This window comes from Pyrgilauda ruficollis, unplaced genomic scaffold, assembly GCF_017590135.1.
Source record: "Pyrgilauda ruficollis isolate IOZ18807 unplaced genomic scaffold, ASM1759013v1 scaffold4, whole genome shotgun sequence".
In the NCBI taxonomy this organism is placed as follows: domain Eukaryota; kingdom Metazoa; phylum Chordata; class Aves; order Passeriformes; family Passeridae; genus Pyrgilauda; species Pyrgilauda ruficollis.
In genome coordinates this window covers 13,943,577-13,965,314 of record NW_024525489.1, presented here as the reverse complement: position 1 = coordinate 13,965,314, position 21,738 = coordinate 13,943,577, and the positions used below count along the sequence as shown (strand labels likewise).

The 21,738-nt window shown below is 38.2% G+C and overlaps 1 protein-coding gene across 1 annotated transcript in view; it reads right to left on the bottom strand.

Moving 5' to 3' along the window:
• Window positions 1-21,738, bottom strand: part of KIF26B (kinesin family member 26B) — a 270,861-nt gene that overhangs the window by 156,106 nt on the left and 93,017 nt on the right. Inside the window, exon 4 of the mRNA XM_041477047.1 lies at window positions 3,553-3,719. Coding sequence (XP_041332981.1) covers window positions 3,553-3,719 — 167 coding nt within the window. The remainder of the gene's footprint in view (window positions 1-3,552; window positions 3,720-21,738) is intronic.

The window sequence follows — 21,738 nt, the reverse complement described above, 5'->3', positions numbered from 1 at the left end:
AATGGGCTTTTATGTCTGTCCTTTGTTCTGATGAAAAGTTCTTCATCTCCAATAAAGCAAGTTTGCTGTGATGGGGAAAACAAGGAACAGCACCAAGATCCCAAAAACTTTAATGTATTGCCACGGACAACAGAAAGGCTCTGCTTCAGTTTTGACTTCTACTTCCTGCATCATGCTATCACTCTCAGAGAGACCACTGAAAGTCTACAGCCCAGTCACAAGGGAGAGTTTTTATTCAGAAGGGCAGGTTTATTTGCAGAGTAGTCAGGCCAAAGCTGAAGTCAGAGTCCCAGAAGTTTTCTCCATGTAGAAATCAGCATAGGCAAGAATAAAATCACTATGCCCCTTGGCCTGATAAAGCTTCACAGAGGCACCAGGGAAACAAGTGACAAAAGGCCCTTCCCTCAGTTCTTTGGCAGTGCCAGCAAGAAGTCTACTAATCTCTTAGCTGGAGTGGCACACTCCTACATCATGCTGGGAAGACACAAGGCAAGAGGCTGTCACACCTTAGGCTGCAATGGCCCAAAAATGCTGTGCTTCTTAGGACAAAGACCCAAACTGGAGGCAGAAGTCATGCTAAAAATTTCTAAAATGCTCTGTAAATGATTCATTATGAGTAAAGAATCTTAACATTATTTCACATTCACTAAATGAATTATTGTCATCATGAATGTGTACTGGTAAGAAGCAAGAATATTGCTAAATTAGCATGATTGAAGCATATCTGAGACAAAAATGAGTGATAGTCCTAAACAAAAAGGCAAATTTAGTGCTTGTCACTAAAAGCACAATTGATTGAATTCAGTTTCTGTGTCTGAATCACCATTAGAAATTCATTATTCATACCTGTATCATCTAATATTCATAAGCCTACCAGCTGAGCACTTTGGACAGTTTTCAATGTCTGTTCCTTTAAAGCATTCACATACTGTCCCATGGGAATCCTGATGTGTCATAAATTCCCTTGCAGCAATATCCCAACAAATGACAATTCACAGAAGTTGCAGCCCTTTTAGCTGTTTTGGAAATCTGTCAGCTATAGATCACGAAACCTAACAGTCAATTATTGAGACATCTGATAATTTCCTGGTTTTTAAAAACACTGAGAGTCGCTGTGGCCTTAGGATACTTCTCCATGGCTCAATGCCAGCTATAGACCAGTCAAGTGACTGTCACTGTTGAACTAGTATTGCCTGGGAACAGAAAAATTATGAGCTCCCAGTATTCCATGCCTGATATTTCTGTAGTAATTACAACCAAAAGTTCCATGCTTTGACATTTCCTCCATACTGTAGTATTTTAGTTAATTGGGTTTTTTCCTGATGATGGATGACTTATATCTGAGGTTTGTTTTGCTTGTTGGGGAAGTTAGAGTGAAATGCTGTGGGCCATTATTCAAATTTCAAAATAACAGGTTCTACTCTTCAACTCTGAACTTCAGCTTCACATTGGCAAATTTGTCTATCTTCGTAATAATTCCTTATTTACTCACTGTGAAAACATGGCATGTGACACACATTCAAAAAAGCATATATAGCTGGTAGCCACTACTCCATGTGCCACTGACAACCACAAAAAGCAAAAGCTTAGAATTCATAGGCCTGGTACAAAGGACAAACAGTGCACCCTCTTAATGAGTTAGACAACCACTGCCTTCTACTCTGCATTTAAGTATGTCCCTAGACTTCTTACCACAGCTTGACAAAAATGTAAATCTACACACAAGATGCAAAACAAAAATTAGTGATTCAGCCTTAGAAAACAACTTGGCAATTTTCTTGTTAAAAGGTCAAGCACTGAACAACTGACTTGAATTTGCTGCTTAATTGCCAGCAGATGATGTAATTTGAAATCCAGGACAAAACTGACTTACATAAGTGATATTAATCCAATTGTGCAATACCCCAAACTAAACCAGGCACTCTTGTCTTGCTAAGTACAGTTTAAAAATAAACAGTCTAAACATGAGATCTCTGCTGGACCAAGCACACCCAAGAATTCACAACATCAGCTAGAAGCAAACAGAGTTCTACTTAAAATGCTATGATTTACACTAGGGATTTTGAGTAAATTTAATTAGTTTCCTACATTTCAGCAGAGCCTATTAAGAGCAAATGAATTCTCTCAGCATAAACAATGAAACAACGAAGAACAAATGAGTTAAGTCATCTTCATAAATCAATTCATGCTAAAATATGTGCTAATCCCAATCTGCACTCCAGCTAGATATTACCATGTGTGTACATTCAGCAATTTTAATTTAAATTGCCTGCAGTTAAACAGAAAAGGGCAGCAAACCAAGACCACTGTCATCATTCACATTTGCTATTGCAGCATCTCATCTGCAAAGAAAAAATGGCAGAGTAACCCCAAACAACTGGATCTTCTAAAATGCTACGCTTAATCCTTTTACACTTCTCACTTGCTGTATGACACTGATCAATCACGTGCAGCCCTCATGTTGGTGAGGAAAAATAGGAGAGGAAAATCTTTTTTCCAGATTTACAGAGTCCAACAACTTTATAAGTTTTCCATTTACCTTTAAAATAAAATAGAAGCATGTGGAATCACTAAGAGTTTGGCTCTCTCAAGGGAAGGAAGCTGATCGGAAAGTGCTTGAGGCGCTCGCTCAAAGTTCACTCCATTGAAATCAAGGTCTCTCACTGGATTGGATTAGAAGTGCTATAATAATGGCTTATTCTCCTGTTATTTCATAACTCTTCCCAAGTCAATCTTATAATTAATAAAAAGCATTAAAATACAATAATTATTTCAATGTCTTTTGTTACATAAGGGTTCAACTGGGCTAAAAAGATTCTGTTCTGTAAAGGGCACATTTCTGTACAAAAAAAAAAATTTTTGTTGGTGATAATTGATATTTCACTTATTAGCTGATATGCCCATTTCATAAAACATTTTACTATTAAACAAATTAATCAAGACGGCCATAAGATTTTTTAAATTAAACTTTATCTCCTGGATGTCTTTTAACAATGTCTGAATATTCAACATAAAGCACATTCCAAGGCTGAATTTAGACTCTCAGGTCAGTTTAGTGGAACACCAGGAACTGAAGCTGAAATCAAAAACTTTAACTTTTCAGTCTGAAAGTGAAACCTTGATAATTTCCCTAGATGGAAGTAAAATTCAATAAAGAAGTCTGAAGATTGCCACCAAACTGAACTAGCCAACTCCAGTTAGCTCTACAGTTAATTGACTGTCAGAAAATTACTTGGATGGGCCCTTCTCATTCAGGGATACACCCCTCTAAATATGTCACAAAATATGTGCTATTCCAGGAGAGCAATCACATTTTAACCCAAATCAAGCATTGAAGAGATATTTTACATTAGAGGGTAGAAATGTCATCCCATTTTACAGATAAATGTAGGTAGGTGGATTAAACAACAATTTCATGGTAATTCCTGCAAGTTTGTGATAGATCTGTATCTACACCCATGTTTTGACATGATATCCTTTTTCTCTATGAAGTTGTCTCCTATAAAAGAAATTATGTGTCCAGCAAAGGAAAATCTGAGAAATCTCTCTTACCTGGCAAAAAATGATGCTGCCACCGAGGTGCCTGTGGATACTTCACTGGCAACATATGTGCTCTGGGAAGCAGGGAAGCTGTACAGGGAGGGTTTATCTGCATTGTAGTGGTTCAGTGCTGCTTCAGTCAGCCCCTCTCGACTAGTCTCTGTCATAAGCTGAGATATCTGAAGACAGGAAAAAAGCAGAAGTGTCATCAGCTAAAGTTCACTGGCTGACCCCTCCTAATCCAGCAATGCCTCCGGATTGCAGATGGAGTAAGAGAGAGGCACTTCAGTCACTCCCTCTTTGCTGCTCTGTGAACAAGCTTATTGCTGCTTTCATACTCATCTACAGTACTTAAGCTCAGCTCTAACCTTGTCTGCATTAGAACAAATGGGATAAATTTATCCCACCACTAAAAATGTCAGTGATGTATACATCGTTGTTTTCCATCCATACAGAAAAGAAAGAGTAAACCATAATCTTTGCTTGGTCTTACCTCAAGATAAAAGAAAGACAGATTAGATTTGAGCAAAATATGTATATTTTACTTCAGAGAGGGTGAGGGGGGAATTAAAAGGACAACACTTTTTGTCTTTGTAAAATAACACCTCTCTAGTGTATTAAACATTTTTGTTGACCTTTCTCTAGCAAACTCAACAGCACAGGAGAGAGTCCCTTGGGATCTTAGACAATTTATCACCTCTCTGCAAAATTGGGATCATTGCTGTTCACTTTCATTGCCTTTCTTAAAAGGTTTTAAACATCACGTGATTTCATTCTTCTGATGGCCCATCTAACATTTTTTTCTTATTAAGAAGTCTCATCTCAGCCTTTCATTGTCTGAAAAGAATCAGAGTTCCATCAGACTTGACCCAGTTCTCCTCAAATCAATTGTAAGTTCTTTGACTTCAGAGAAAGCTGGGTACGCTCTACTGAAGCAACTCCTCAATACTTTGAATTCAGTTTCTTGACTTCTGCATGAATTTACAATGCTGTCATGTCATCTCCCATACTTCAGGCAATTCCTAACAAATTCCCTTTCCTCCTTCCCTCCTTTCCATGACAAATGGCTTTTCTTCTCCAATGCATGTCACAAAATTGCAACATATGCTTTAAAAGAGCCCTGAGGTTATTGCTAGCAATCATCCACAGCATAGCTTCCTTCTCCCTGCAAAAAGTTTCCAAGAGATAGTCTCTCACCTGTCCAATTTCATACTTCTACTTAACACCACAAAACCAGCAAAACATCTTTGTGAGGCGCATCAAAAAAAGTATTTGAAATCATCCTGCAGTTATTTTTCCACTTAGGCTTGCTTTCTTTTACCTGTTAAACATTTCAGTTATTAAAAGCAAAGTTGAAGAACTGATGTTTATTTGTGAGGGAAAGAAGACATGATATGGCAACATTTTTTAGGCCAGTTATCATGCAATCTCTGTTTCTCTCACAGAAAACTGCTATCCATTCTGCTATAGCTAAGATAATCTAAATGTTTATTCTTATTTTACATACTTTTAGACCAATGAACTGTAATACTTCAAGAACAGGAATGTTAAGCTAGCCTCTCAATTGTTATGAGGAACCAGAAGATTGCTGAAAATGCCCCCATCATGTTAGTCCCATGCTGAGCCATCCCAATTTACAGGATTTACTACATGGAATGAGCAGTGCTCTCAGAAGGCTACAGCTGAAAACCTGCACTTAAATCACCTCATACTACTGGTAGAATGCAGGAATTTAGGCTGCCTGCCAGAATACCTCCTTACATTTCCACAGTGCAGGCAGACAGTTCCTCAGAATCCTGCTACCCTATGTATGTCCACCTGGGGCCCCAGCACAATTGAATTCACTAAACAATATTTCCTTATATATCACATAATACTTGATAACTCAGTTATTTATCTTGGCAATGAACTAACACAAGATTCTGCTCTGTCCCCTTCAATTATCCTGAAACCAAATTCCTTACCTTCCATGGGAGCTGCTAAACAGACCACTCTCCCTTCAGAGAAGAGTACACATATAAACCTAGCCTCATCTTAGTTCATCCAATGCAAATATATGTAATCAGGATGGATCATCATTAATTAATTTCCATTGATGGCAATGTCACTGGGAGCTGCTACTCCCATGGCAAATAGAAAACAGTTAAGAAGTTGGTGAGTCAACTTATCTCAGCTGCAATTATAACTTCCCCAGCTTCTGCCAAATAAAGATTTGCAGTTCCAAATATGAATTTCCACAGCCAGTGCAATACATTTCTACTGGCACCAGCAGATCCCCTGAAGCTGTGAGATGGTGAGGCTTGAGAGAGGCATTTCAGACAACTGCAAACAGGAAAGTATTTGTCTTGGTGTTTAGGACAACAGAAAAGCCATGTCATATTGGTGACATGGTTTCTGCAATTGTAGAGACTTTCTGATGATCCTTGTCCACATCCACAGGTCTAACATGAACTTCAGAGCAATAAAATGCTTCAAACTGATTTGGCACATTGCTTGAAAGTATCACTGTCAAGCTTCCCAGAAATTGTTTAGATGCTTGGTTTCTGTTTTGTGGATAACTAGTTCTTAAACACAAGCACTCCAAAATAGCCACTTAACAAAGAGACATTAGATTCCTTCAGAAAGATATAAACCACTGCCCCTCACCTATGCAGAGAGAAATGTATATTAGTCAGCAAATAGAATGTTAATGCTTTTTAATAAATGGGGATGAAGATTTTATGAAGCCTGTTATTTAGGTGACATTTTCTTATTGTAAACTACAAACAAAATTAAGAAGGAGGTGGAAATAATCAAATATATTCACAAATTCTGTATTTGTGGAGTACAACAAATAGAACAGAGAGAAGTGAAAAAAATAATACTTATTTTAGTAGTTGCATATACTATGGGCAGATGCAGAATGGGGTTGTTCCCTAATTGTAGGGGTTTCAGTAATATAAATTATATAAATGTTGTTTTATCACATGTCCTACACAACAGTCCAAGTACTACAGGGACGGTCAGCTGCTCAAACTGCAAGTTCTGAAACATCTCTATGGTACTGACCACCAGTGCCTGCTGGACAGGCAGCAGCTCTCCTTCCTGCTCTATCACACCACTTGCTTTGCTGCAGAAAACAGGGAGCTGTTGTTTACACTGACATATCATCTACAAAAAGCAGCATCCCTGAGTGCCCTCCTGGAGTGCCCTGGATGGATACTCATAAAACAGGATGTTGGGCTTGTTAAGGACCCTCTTGATCCTAAGGGTTCAGCAACACTGCCTGGTTTCTTACTTATGCTGGCAATCTTCCTAGGCAAAAAAAAAAAAAAAAATAATCTGTTTCTTAGCAGGAACTTGCTCAGAACTAAATTCCAAATATACATCATGCCAATCCTTGTGCTCCACTGATCTACTGTTCTCCTCAGCCAGGACACTTCTTAGTCAAGACTGTATTATAGGGATACCAAAATGGGAACATACCTAAGACACAGAAAAATCAATATAAAATAAGAGCTGGCCAAGCCACAGCTCAGGATCTCCTAACCTACAAATGATCTCCACTTTTAGCACTTTTTACTTTCTGCTATTGTTGGACTTTTTCAGCAGTGAAATGTCTCTAGAAGCAACAAAAACTGAAATATTAACCTGAATTTCAGACATGCTCTAATTCTTAATCTGAGAAGCCTGCAGCACTACTTTGTGTTACACACAAAGGCTCACAGAAGTATCTTGTGATACTGCAACGCCCATAACCTCTAACAGGTTTTGTCTGAAAGAGTTCAAGTGACTGTTGCTATCTTTTCATTACATCCCTTTGGTCATGCAGCCAGTGGAAACAAAGGGAAAGGTGATGCCATCCCAAATTCTGTGCCAGGCTGTGAAGCTTTTATGTATCCAGTACTTTCCAGAGTATTGTTTCTACTGCACAAATTTGTACGTGTGGGTCAATCTGCAGGCTGAGTACCTCACCAGACACCAAGTTATGTGCCCACAATATTTGACTAATAAATCCTAATTTGTTCCCAGAATCCAATACATATACGTAAAGCAGGAGGTAGAAAGGAGGCCAGAATATTCACATATCCAAAAACTACTGACTTCAAGTCAGTTATTTTGCATTTCTTTCTTTTGTCTCACAGATTAAGAGTGTAGAGATCATTCAAGCTATTAAGCCAAACTGAAGAGTGATATTTGGAGGAAATTTTGCAATCTCATTTACTCTGTGCTCCAGTCACAGTACCAAATTAGCATTCTCTTCTGGCCTTGTTTTCTGAAGTTCATACACATACAAACTTGAGTAAATCACCCAGGATATATCATATATTTAAGGAAAAATACTTACAGAACAGACAGTTCCAAAGCCCTTGAAGAATTTTTTTTCCCCATCCCAGTTCAAAAACATAATTGAAAATTACTCTTTGAGCATTAACAAACTGCTTTCTTTTTATCTTTCCCTTTTTCCACATAAACACATGCCTGGTAAGTACAGTTCATGGAAATCTGCCCCTTTACTGTCACCATCTCTCTTAGTAGATGCTTTTTCTGTACTTAAGGGGGAAAAGACTTGATTCCTAAATTTTCTTTCTTTTCTGTGAGTATCCACATAGCATATACATGAGGTTTAAGATCAGTTAATAGGATATATTTTGAGAAATTCCTTTATAGAATTTTGGCAGTACATCACTGCCTGGATAAGCAACAAAAAGACAAAGCATGAAACAACACAACCTTTCATGCCTCAATAAAAACCTTTTAAGTGCACATGGAACAAGACAGATATCCCTCCCAGGGCTCCATTTTTTTCTTCTGTCTCATAAATGCAAGGAAGCCATTAACCTCCTCTTTCACTGCTTTCTGACACTACACAGCGAGAGCTGGAGATAAATCATTATTTAAATTCTGTACTTCATAGGAAAAAGATGGCTCTGCAGTTAAACCACAGGTTTCAGTCGGGATAGATTCTCTTCCCGTTCCAATTACAGAGTCTCTCTGTGCATAAGACTTGCCCTCGTGCAGTATGAGGTTAATTATATTTACATAAGGGCATTCTATAGCCAAGCTCATTAATGTTTCTAAAACTCCTAACTGAGGACTCCCAACTGAAATTACCTTACAAAAGAAAGTTAGCATTTATGAAAGACATGAAATACACATTGCTCTGGAGGTAGTGAAGCATTCGGGACCATCCCCACAATCTAGCTAACATCAGTAAGTGATGAATGAAGTGGATGCACCGAAATGTGTGAAATATATCCATATCTGAAGCTAAATTCAAAATATAAATCTGTGTTCAAGTTCACTATAAAGCAATTCTCAGTGTCCAGAATTCCTAATCTCAGGAGAAAAGCTCACCAGCAAGAAGAAACTGAAGGTAGAAAGCTCTCTTTCATAAACACACATACACTCATGAATGACTTCTTTAGTAATCCACTCTTTATTCAGAGCAGCACTGAATTTTCTGCCCAATAAATACTGACTAAATGACTTCCTGGGTTATTTTAGACAATAAATGTCTACATTAACAGAGAAAAAGGTTCTTCTTAAAGACTCCCTTTTAAGGATGAGTTGAGGGAAGCACTAAAGGATACATCTCTCAAAGCTCTGCATAACAAAACCACCATAAATTAATATAAACCTTTTTATAATACAAGCGTAAGAACTTAATACCAATTTTTCCATTACGCACCATCAGGTATTCTGGCTGTTCTACAATATTAATCTTTTACCTTCCAACCAACTCCTTTTGGCTCATCAGTTTCTTCTCAGTCATAACAAGATAAAGTTATTCTTCCCATTTGGCTCAAGGAGGCTGGTTTCTGGTGGATGGGAGTGGTGAAACAAGCAGTGGGAGGCACAACTCACACTACATCCTGCATGTGGTCCTTCTTCTGATACATGCATGGAAAACCAAAGCTTTCCCAAGAACTAAGCAGCCCTGTTTTTCCTGGGCTTGATCTACTAATTCTTAAACATTGAGGCACGACTCAATGTTATGAACTAATTTTGAGAACTGAAAGAATTTGTCTGCTTCCTTTAGTGCATAAGAGTTCACTGTCTGATATGCTGGTGCAGTAGATTGCAGAATGAGATAAAAACCTGATGTTTTCTGTCAGCCACCAGCTTCCCAGCCACTAAAACTGTCAGTGGAATTACAGTAACTTGCCTATAGGAAGCAGCATCAGAAAAGAAATGGAGCAAGAGCTGACAATTCTTGAGTCTCTTCAGAAAGGAGGTTAATGAAAAAAATATTGGAATTCTACCTCACCTGCAAAAGGCATTTCTCACTAAGGGAATTTATCAGGAAGTAGTAGGCACTCTTCCCACAAGTTAGCAATTTTCTCTGAGCCATCCTGTTAATAATGACTTCATCCTTTTTGCCTAAGATGGAAATTCTGCATTAAGTTCTGTGCAGTAACAAAAAAGTGCAGCACAAATTTATGTTTGGTAGCATTCAAAGGACAAGATAACATCTACGATTCTTTTTACTCAGTGTAAAAAGAAAGCCAAATGTGGATAATTTGACATTAATTAGACTTCATTTTCATAATTTTACCACGTTGTGGGGAGACAGCATATGAAAATAGAAAAGATAAATAATAATGGGTCAGTTTCAAATACCCTTGTTAAATAGAGCTTTAAATGTTTTGAGTTAAAGCTGGTAGAATATTTATTGAATGACCATTAAACTGAAGTTGGATCTTAAGGGCAGACGGGTAGAGAAAAAAGAGAAATCTTGTGCTGCCCACACAACTATCAAATTATTAACACATCCTTTACAGGGCAAAAAGGGACAATTATGCCATTCAATCAGAGCAACTTGAAAGTGGTGGTGAGTTTCAAAGTCATTAATCTTTTAATACACCACAGAGTACCAAGGACATACTCTGCGTCTCTCACAAATCACTCAGAAGACACACTTAAAGAATTATTCAGGACAAAGATCACCTTTATAAAAAAAAATCATTTTGAATCAGTAAGCAAGTTCCTGTAGCTAAGGGCACTGACATAATCCCACAGCATTCTGCCATTTGATTATGACCTTTTCCTCTCCCAGTAAAATACTGAGCAGCTCTATAGCCAGAGACCACTACAACTACTGAACAAGAGCAAGACAGCAGATCCTGATAGCCTTTTCCTTGTCAAAAGAATGTGTTCTATGAGAAAGAGGCTGACAAAGGACACACATAATGTCTGCCACATTCAAGCTCTTTCTTGGATGTAGACGTACTGAAGCTGCTTAGCAAAGGCAACGTGCTGTTCATCGTGAGCACTGAAGCTCTGGGGAGTTTCTTCGTGCACACTTTGCTCCTACTTTATGCAAACTTGCACACAAAATCTGATATATTGATCTAGCAGAAGGGGCTACTGTACCAGCACAGATTGTGGGTAAACACAAAACAAGGCACCTTAGAAAAAGTGAGGTTTTTCCAAGGGAGAATCACTGGCATGGCAAGAATGCTGATTCTGCTTTGTATTTAATCAGAGTCATGATTTAGCATAAACTACTTTTATTTAAAAAGAAATGAGTTACCGTGTAGTGTGTAGAGTTTAATTGCAATATCCAGCTTCCTGCTGTCCAAAAGAAAGATAACTTTTGACTATTGCAGCCACCTCCCATGTCCCTCTATAAAACAGATAATAATGATGATGATGACTATTATCATTATCACTATTATTATTAACACAGATCCAGTGCACTCTTCAGCACAGATGAAATCCAAATTTTTGCAGGCATGGGCACATCTTCCCATCAAAGCTGCTATGTTATATTTAGTTTCATGTCACACTCAAGAGCTCATCAAATGGAAACATTTTGCCATGAATTGCTGAATGTCTCAACATCAGCTACTTAGAGGCTGATCAGGCATCCAAATAATGGTGGATGCCTTTTCCATAAGGCATTTTCCTTAAATTTTTACACTTAAGAGTTCTGCCTTACAAAACAGGGATTCTTTTCCAGTTGGATCCCTCTAAGAGGCCTGGTGGGGTTTATCCAAGAGTACTATTCAAGTGGATGGCTGATGTCATTGTGAGAAGTCTCACAACGATTACTGAACAGTCTTGGAAATCCAGAGAGATCCTGATTGACTGAAAGCTTGCAAACACTGTCCCAGTTTTCAGGAAGGATAAAGGAATGACCCTGGTGACTACAAGCTCATCAGTCTCACTTCAGTGCCTGGTAAAATCATGAGGAAGATCATACTAGGAGTTATTGCAAAACAGCTGGAGGACAACACAGTCACTGGTCACAGCCAGCATGGCTCTGTGAGGGAATGTCCCGCTTGTCAAACCAGACCTCCTTTTATGACAAGGTAACACACCTTGAATTCAGGACAGGATGTCTACCTCAAGTGAACTCAATCCCTGTACAGAAGTAGAGTCAAGTCTGCAGTACTCCTTTAGTCAGAGTGACACAGCATGCAAATTTTATTTATTAGTTGCTTCTTAATTACCAAACTATTTTCTGAAAGGTAAGGCCTCTACCTTGTTACAGAACCACAACAGCTATCAGAACTACCTTTTTCAATACCCTCAAAGTTTTCTCATGTCCCTTCAGGATTATGCCAGCCTTTCCTACTCCTCTCCAAGGAAGCTACAGGCTGGATAGCCATCCTGGGGTATAAATATTCAGGCCCTCCTTGCCCCACAGGGCCCTCAGCGAAGCAGACTTGCCAAAGGCAGACTCCTGTAGGGCTGTGAGCCATCCCTTTCGAGTAAAGCACCATCAGCCAGGCCCATGTACACCTCTCATTCACAAAGTTCCACCAGCCAAGCATCTGCTGACAGAGCAGCAACGTAAGGTTTCCCAGTTGGCATATTCCCATACCGACTCTGCAAATGAAAAATAGGAACATCAGCTAGCAAAGAGAGGTTCTGTTCTCAATTTTGTGTCTCTAAGCATTTTAGCAATTCAAAAAAAGGCACTGTGCAGCAACACAATAAAACTGCTTCCTTTCTCGTCAAGAAGACAGCAATAACATATCAATCTGTTGGAAAGCTGAGGATTCTTATAGCTTTCAGAAGTTTTTTTTAAATCTACTTTTATGAAGTTGTTAATTCTCTTAGTTACCTGTATATCTTACTGCATTGTAAAGCTGTGTAGCTGGAAATTAATTGGATCTTTTTGCACTGTGACTTATTCTCTATCAGATTAGCAACATTTTACAGGAGAAAATGCCTTTCTTTTGTGTAACTCAGTGAAAGTTGCTTTCATACATCCAGATTCAGCAGTCTCACTGTAATCCTTTGTTCCATCAGCTACCTTTTGAGTCCTCAGCAGCCAGGCTAATTGTGCTAAAATAACTGGTGCAGCAATCGAAAGAGGAGTATGTCTGACTCCTGTCTGTACATGTGGGGCAGTAGTTAAATGAAGTGGCTGCATTTCTGAAGCTGAGGCACAGCACTGTGTGCAGGAGTAATGCATCTGTTATGAAAACAAGCTTTCATTTCTCTGATCAGTTACCAACTGCCAGCAGTGTCAAGACATCATAAGTTCAAATCTTACTGTAGCTGTTTCCTTATCACAAACAACAATCCGTGAGACACTGACCTTTCACTTGTCACTGACAAGAACAGTTCTAGAAGCTACCAGAGTGTGACAGCATGTGGGCTTAACTTAAATGGCATTATTGACCCAGAAAGGAACCTCTTTCTGTAGCTAGCAAGAGGATAAGGGATAAAAACACACACAATTAGTTTATCCACACAGAGGTGGAATCATTACTCTTTATTTAAGCAAAGGCATATGGTTCAATTCTACCATGAAAATACAAGGAGAGAGAACTACTTCATTTACAGTATGGAAAAATCATCTGACAGGCTTAGAGATTCCTGCAATGATTACTGCATAAGAATGTGGCATAATGCAAATTCAGTCCACACACACAATCACCTCATGGTGAGCAAGACCTTAGCCCCTCCTTTTTTGGGGGCCAAGATCAGTACACACCTGGCAGGTCTCTTACCAACCTGCTCATGGAAAGGTGTATGGGTTTGACCCCCAGGGTTCTAGAAAGTTTCTATTTGGAAACTAGTGCCATTCCAGTGGCTTCCCCACTGGAAATAAGTCATGACTATCAGCTTTTTTATAAACTGCTGACACAGGTTTAATTATATTAGTGCTGGCAGATACCACAACAATCCAAATTGCCCTTTTCTGTCTCCCTACTATGAATAGTCCCTTGAAGATGCTCCTTCCTTCATTGTACCAATGTGAAGATGGGGCAACAGCTGATATCAAGTTACCAGTGCTCACGGGAACAGCCATGAGTGTCTCATTTCCAGAGGAGTCTTTAACTTTTTTTGCTAAAGAAAAAAAACCCTGACTGTGCTGCAGAAGTTACGCATCAGCAGGAGTGACCTCTATAAATTTAACAAGGTTGGTCTTTCTAATCTGTCACAATACGTGAACACATCTTTCATGTTAATAATAAAAAAAATAAAAAAATCTTGCTAACATTTTAAAAGTTATCTTTCATGTTAATAATAAAAAAAAAAAAATAAAAAATAAAAAAAAAAATCTTGCTAACATTTTAAAAGTATTTTATTACAGCAACAATTATAACTTTTAACAGGAATACATGAAAAGAATTCAAAAGGTTCCAGAAGAGCCTTCAAATGAGACCAGGACCTGGACAGAAACAGTTGCTTTCTGCTCTGAAGGTGAGTGCCTTAAGCCATACATTTGGTTGCCCTATTACCTTAGTTTGCATAGCTACAGCTGTTATTAGCAATCATAAAAATCACCCAACTGTAAGCATTTGACTTGGAGGCCACTTCCTGGGGTGAATTCCATAGGCTGACAAGGTGCTCAGTTCTGTTTGCTCTAGATTTATTGCCCTCTCAGCTAATGAAAGAAAAAAAGAGGAGAAGCACATCCTCAACTGGACAAAATCAGATTAAATTTAGTTGGTGCATTCTGTAAATCATTAGTAAGTGAGCCTCTCTCTGCTCTGGTTCCCTTTCAGTGGCACAAATGGAACTACTTGTGGCCATCAGGACGCACACTTGGTACAGCACTCTACTTGGAATGGAATGGATCTTTCACGCACAGCACTGAACAGCCTCAGCTTTTTACATATGCTCCTAGACTACTCTTATTTTCCAAGCTAATCATGTTTTTGCCTCTTCTCATTTGCTGCAACTTCTGTCATGTTTTCCATTCGAATTGTTTGTTTCAGCTTAGATTTGCAAACCTTGAAGGGATCCAACCTAAGCACAGTTTTCCAGGCTCTAACTCAATACTACATTATCCAAAGCTGACCTAGCATTTAATTCAAGTGCACACAATGATCTGTCCCCAGTATATGCAATTTGCATTTTGGCTTGCAGGAATCATCATAATCTGTCTTCACTATGACAGCTTTACAGTACAAAGATGACATTCCCATGTGTCCCCTTAGGGCCTTTGTACACTAAGAACTTTAAACATGCTAACTGTCCAGTCTCAGCTTTAATTTTGTGCACATTCACGTGCAGACTGAATAATTAATACAAATCCCCATCTCCAATGAACATCTGAATAAGGTCAGATGAAGAACAATATTGGGCTCTCATCACTGATTTCAAATTACTCTATTTTAGAAAATGCTGAGACATAACTCCTTTACTATTCTCAGATGGGATTTGAAAAAATCAGTGATCAATTTGGAAGATATAGACTACAGACATGCATATTCTCAAAACTGCACCATTCTGAAAAATAATTTAGAAAGAGGCATAGGCTTTACTCTGGGTGTGCTCTGCAGCTGTTTCTGAAAATGCAGGAGAGAACAACTGAATATTCATTCAGCACTATGCACACTAACAAACAACAATCATTCCTCAAGCGATTATATTCTTTCAAATTCCATCAGTATAACCCATCATGGCAATTCTGAGTGGAGAAATAACAACCTGATCCATCAGGAATTATTTTCCACTACAACAGAACTCAGATCACCACACAGCTTTAATGACTGTGCATGATTTGCTGGCTAGGAAAGGTGCTGTAAAAAACAAATACAACACAATCATATGCAAGGTCTTATGCATCTTGCTATCCAATGCATTTAACTCTGGGATGTAGCACACACAGTAAATATTAGTGATACTTTACTCTTTACTCATAGCTGCACTGTGTGTACACTTTCACAGCAAAACTTGTTCACAGTACCTATCCACAGCATGCTCTTCCAACTTTTGTCATGAATGATTTCCTGTCTTTGAACTACATTAATCTCAGGTAGATTTGTGCTTTGTAAATTGTCTAAGACTCTTGTCATTATTTAATTTTTTGCATTCTTGTAGGCTTATTATTTCCTAATTTTTCCTAGTAGAATTTGCTCATTTTTATTATTGTCTGAAAGTATACTATCAAGTCTTACAACTACATTCATTTCTTTCTCTTTAAAGTCAGCCTAAACTAACATCAAATGGCACTGTTGTACTTGTTTTTCTTCTTTTTATCTTTTTTTTAAACACTCTGACAACGAATACAAACTTTCTTCTACATAGGACACAAACAACAACAAAAATTCATTGCCCCAAGGACTTTGCACAAAAAACTAAACCGACAAAATACACTTCATTATTGCTTAAAAATAAACAGTGATTAAAATTAGTGCAGGAACAATTAGTTGATATTTTTGTAAGCAAACAGAAGGATTATACTAACTGGCCCCTTGGGGATAAAACAGATTTACAATAGATATAATTAAATGTATTTAATGAAATTCAAATAGAATAAAACCAAACTAGCACACCATCTGAAATGATGCCTGAACTCTAGTAAACTATTCTGAACTGTAATAAATGTCTCATTGTCATCTTCAGTTTTAATTTTGGCTTATTGCACTGAGAACTTTTCTTTGCACATGAACTGTTTTGAATGTTTCCCCTCCATTTTATTTAGTGGGCTTTCAGTGTAAAATTTTCAGAAATTACTTTTAAATTAATTTTTGAAAGGAAGTCTTTATTCTATTTTAATTACTTTTTTTAATAGAGCATCATGGACTGATTTTCTGCTCCATAGTAACATGTCAAAGAAGGATCACTGACCACAGTGCAAGTATAGTGCTGTAATCTGTTTAAATGAAGTAAAAAGTGCCACTGTCTCTTCACCAGGTTTACTATAGACCCTTCATAAGGCATCCTGCACAGACATTTACCCTAGGACAAACGGAATACAAGATGGGCATGAACCAGCTCCAAAATGTAAAGCAGGACCACATATGCAGGATAACCAAGCCTTCTGGAACTAATGCTTGCTGATGTTTACTGCAGTGTCCCCGGTGAACAACGGGGTTCATTCACAAAGGGTTCAGTCTTATCCACCATGAATAGATGATTATAAAACTCCCAACAAAAAAATTACTACTTTTTCAAACTAATTTTTTTTCCATTTTCCAGCAGAAAAGCATTACTGTAAGGTTCCCTAGGAAAAAAAAACAGAGTACTGTAGGAGAATGAAAGGATTTTAATATTTCCTGGAATTACTTTTATAAAGGCAGAAATCAAGGCACAGTAAACAAGAAAGATATATCCTGGGCTCAGGATTTTTTTGAAAAAATATGTTTCAAAGATGCTAAAACCTAAAAACTTCAGAGGTCAGTTTAGAACTTCTACAGTCTTTTTCTTTCCCAAGGGTATGCTTTCAAGTGAATCCCACTAAAGCAAAGTCCTTATTTGCAAGTTTCTTTTCTTCTCAGAAAGCACAGTAGCAGCTTGTTGCAAAAGGCAGAGTGTATGAACTCTGCGCAGTTGATAAAAATTCCAGCTCAAGCTGTATTTGAAGATAAAAAAAAACAATCAACCAGCAAGATATTTTTAGTCAGTCCCTCCTGTTACCAATGTTTTTTCAAATTGTTCTGAGCCCTTATGATTTCTGTTTCATAATCCACTCTGATATTGATTCTTTCAGGCAGGCACAGAAAAAACTAACCTCAACACAGGCAATGACAAGATGGCCCTTTTTGTCCTGAGTGTAACAGGAGAAAAGGTTATTCTCTCATCTCTTCACAGGCTGCATAGCAGCCACCTAAGGCATATCCTTTCAACCCTTCTGTACATCCACTTCTAAACACATATAGCACAGCACAATAAAATTTGTTTCCTCCCTCCAAGTATTTTATTTTTCATTTTTAGAGATATGGACTTTAAAGTCTGCAAAATATTATAGTTACCAATTCCACTGGGTTTACATTATATGTTTCCCAGTAAAAGTTCATTTTTCCCCAGTCCATGTCCATGCAACATTTTAAAAGTCTTGGGAGCAAATTCTCTAATGGCCTAAACACAAACTCTTGCTACTCTTGCTGTAGTAGAGTTGTGGCTACTGATAGGTCCTTTGGCTTTCTCTGGTAACATCTAAAGATTCTTCAAGAAATAATGAAGAGGCATTTATACTCAATGTATTCAAACTGGGCAAAAGAATACTAGCAGCAATAGCATTATCAAAGAATTTTTTTATCATGAATCACATAAAACTTTCCAGCAGATAGAAGAGGACACTGAGGAGTAAAACAGTTGTTTTCCAGTATTTCTGTTATGCATTTATAACTTATAGATGCCCTCCCACTCTCTCGTGCTCAAAAGGAAACCAAGTCATAATAATCCTCCACTGCCACACTTGAAATCACCTTCCCCGGAGAACAGAGGAGGAAAAAGGTGCTTTATTATTCATATTCACTGAATCATAAAATGCCTAGAGGCCACAGAAGTAATGGCCCGTTGCACCGGTGCCAACTGTCCCTGCTTCAGAGACAAAGCATTGAGATGGCAGGGAGAAGTAGCAAATATTCCTAATATATGATTAAGGTGATTGAGCAGTGAATGGACAAGGAAGCAGAGAAATCCACATCGCTGAGACTGGGAAAATCTCATAATCAGCACATACATAACACCCCTATCTCAAGCCCCTTTCCAGAAATCTTGAACTAAAGCAGGTCAGGTATCTGCATTTCATCTACTTTTTTTCATTTACATAAATAAGAATAAATCTTGATAAGTTTGGCTGTGGCAATGTTTAAAAGGATCTTTACAAAGGTTCTGAAGTGCAAGACAACAGTCAGGAGATCACAAGCATCGCTACTAAATCCTGGCTGCAAATGGCATATCCTGGCATTTAGGATTACAGAGGCAAAGACCCTTGTGACAAGTGACTAAGGATGGAAAAAAATGAAAAGCCAGTAATATGAGAACTAGATTTTTCCCTCCAAAGCACTTAGCTGCATGAAAACAACTTGATCCCTCATTCAGCATTTACATCTAAAAGTAAAATAAAAAAGATAAGCTTTAGGACACCCTCTGATGCTCTTGTAATTTGTTCTTTTAAGTCACTTGAATAGTATCTTGTTATATTATTTACTGGACACTACAAACAATATTATTTTTGGTTTGCATTACTTCAAAGCAAAAGTATTAGAAATCTCAACAAGTGTGCAAACTAAGCCTCAGTTAAAGCTACCTAGCATTACAAGACTCTTCAAAATTACTTTCGTAGAAACTGGTCCAAACGCAGACAAAGCTTTCGGAGTGCATTTTCCCTGTCAGTCCTATCTCTGATCACAACCATGATGTATCAGTATTGCATGATTACAAATCATGTCACATCCTTTTCTTCCTCCTGCACACTGGCAACAAACTTCACACAATGTCTTCAGGGATCAGAGAGACTTATCAATTAGGCACTGATAGTATCTCATTACATTTTCTTGTGATGCACTCTGTATAATGTCTTTAATAGCACTTGAATTAATTTTCCATTTTCTACGTGGCACTGCAATAACCGAGAAATATACAAGAATAAAACAAAGAGATGACTGTGCTTGTGATTCGTGTTTAAATCCAGCTACATTGCCTAGCTCCAGCAGCCTGAAACCTGTCAGGAAGGAAAGCAATAATAAACCATATCTGTCATCTATCTTTTACAGGAAAGAGTATATCACTATATGCTTTTAAAAAGTGGGGTTTTTTTACAAAACCAGGCCTAAACTCTGCTTTTATTAATAGCCTTGGTGTAAAGAACTGGCAGGATTCACATTACAGGTGTTTTATAATTAGCCAGTGACACTGAGCATGCAGCCACAGCAAATTCAGGGAAGCAGAAGTGATTTGGAGTGGAGTTGCAGAGCTCCAACTTTTAATTCTTTTTCTGCCCTTCCCACTAGCCCTTACATAAATTTAGGCAGCTATTTAATATACACTTATACATGACACTTTCCCAAGTTAAAAAAGTATCAATTTGAAGTAAAGCTTGACAGATGTATGTATTTGATTAAAAGAGCTCTCACAATAGAAACACTTCACTCCCCCACCAATGCACACAAGTGTGACCTTGCACTGGGTGTACCACAGTCACTTGACACTCACATCTACCAGTCAGACCTGAGACTTTCCTGGTGTATAGAACTCAAGCCCTCAGATGTGATGACAGATGTGATGGGAACTTCAGTGCTCTCATACAAGGGGGAGCTACAGATCCTTCTGTTGAGGTTTGCTAGCAACATTAGCCACAACAAGTACCACCCAACCTCTTGGAAGATGAAAGGTCATGACCATTCCTGTAACCTTTGGAGCAGCTCTGAATTTTGCTTAAGAGGTTATGTGGAAGTGAAAGGTAAAGTGCAATTTCATTTCTTCTCAGAGCAGTTTTCAAACTTAAAAGATGTTTTCATTAGCTGAGAGGGGCTTTTCCTCACCCTTGTACAGATGCAATTCTTTCTTTTTCTTCATAAAACACATCTTGACACATTCAAAGTTCAAAAGAAGCTGGACAATCAGGTTTCTGCTTTCATTTGTCAAGAGCAGTTCCAACAGACCCTTCAGAGCAGGGTGACACAAGAAGAGTATGGAGAAAAAAAGTTCCATTCACCAACCCAAAAGGGAAGTGGAGGCCCCTCTGAGTGCCAGATGCCGTATTTGCTCCCATCACCACAGCTGTTGTCACACTCTGGCTGATCAGATCTTACAGGGCTGATGTTGCTCAGTCTTATCTATATTACACCAACGTGGCCATGTCAGCTGCAAAGCCATTATCCTGGAGTGAGACAGAAGAGGGTCTGGTCCCAAATGTATTCTCTCTGACAACACCCATCTCTCAAGTGCTCAGTGCCCTGGAATATAAGTGGAGAACCAACCACTTTAACTCAAATCTACTGAATTAAAGAGAATTGGCCCAACAGAGAAGTTGATGCTCCCTCTCTGATGCCATTTCAGAAGCACTTCAGAGAAAAGAAAAGAAAACAATGGTTTTCCACGATAGCTCTGTGGAACCACATTTCAGAGTTACACGAGTCTCTAGCCACACATTCCTTAGTTCCCATAAGCACAGCATAGTATCAGAGCAAAAGGTTTTGTGAGTTTATTTTTTGCACAGTAAGATACTTCTTCATATTTAAAGTTGCAAATACTTTTCTAAGAAGAAGTCAAAGAACAGAATTCTACAAAAGGCACAAAAATATGGTGTTTCTAAATCTAATTTTAATTATATGTCCCATTTGTGTAAAGCAATGTGAGAAGCAAATGTCTTAGTCAATGAGGCAGTACATTGATCTGTGTCCTTTTTGAGTAATATCCCTTAGGAATTTAAATGGAAGCTCCTAAAAATTGTTTTCCAATTCCTTTGTCATCTCCTCCTTCTGATCTCAATTAGAGCCAGTTGCCTTTGGTTTAGTGCATTTCTTTTTCCTCTCTCTTTGCAACAAATGCTGAAGAATTAGCAAAATACAGGAGTATCACCCACATGACTGAATTTTTATGCAAAAGTAAAGACCAAAACATTTCTCAGATGAATGATTCAACCAAAGAAAACTCTGATCTGTTTATCACAGGCATCCCTCCACAACACGCACCTCTCACCCACTTCCAGAACAGAGGGACACAGAGTTCATCTAAGCCCTGAGTATCCTCCTCCCAGGGAACCCAGCTATACCTGTGCCAGCAAGATTCGGTGGCAGTTTCAGAAATTCTAGTCCTTACCTACATTGTATGTAGTTAAAGAAACCATCTCCACAGATTATAAAATACCAAATACCTTATTCTATATCCCACTTTTTTTATCCTCATATCATAAAGAAGGGACTTTTTTATTGTCCACATACACACACCATCCTTTTATGAATTTTCCTAAGCTTTTGGCCTCAATACTTTTTCTAATAATTTCCAGAAAAACTGTACATTGCATAAAAAGTGTATTCCCCTTTACTTCCAGATTGGCTGTACTAGCTCTCTATG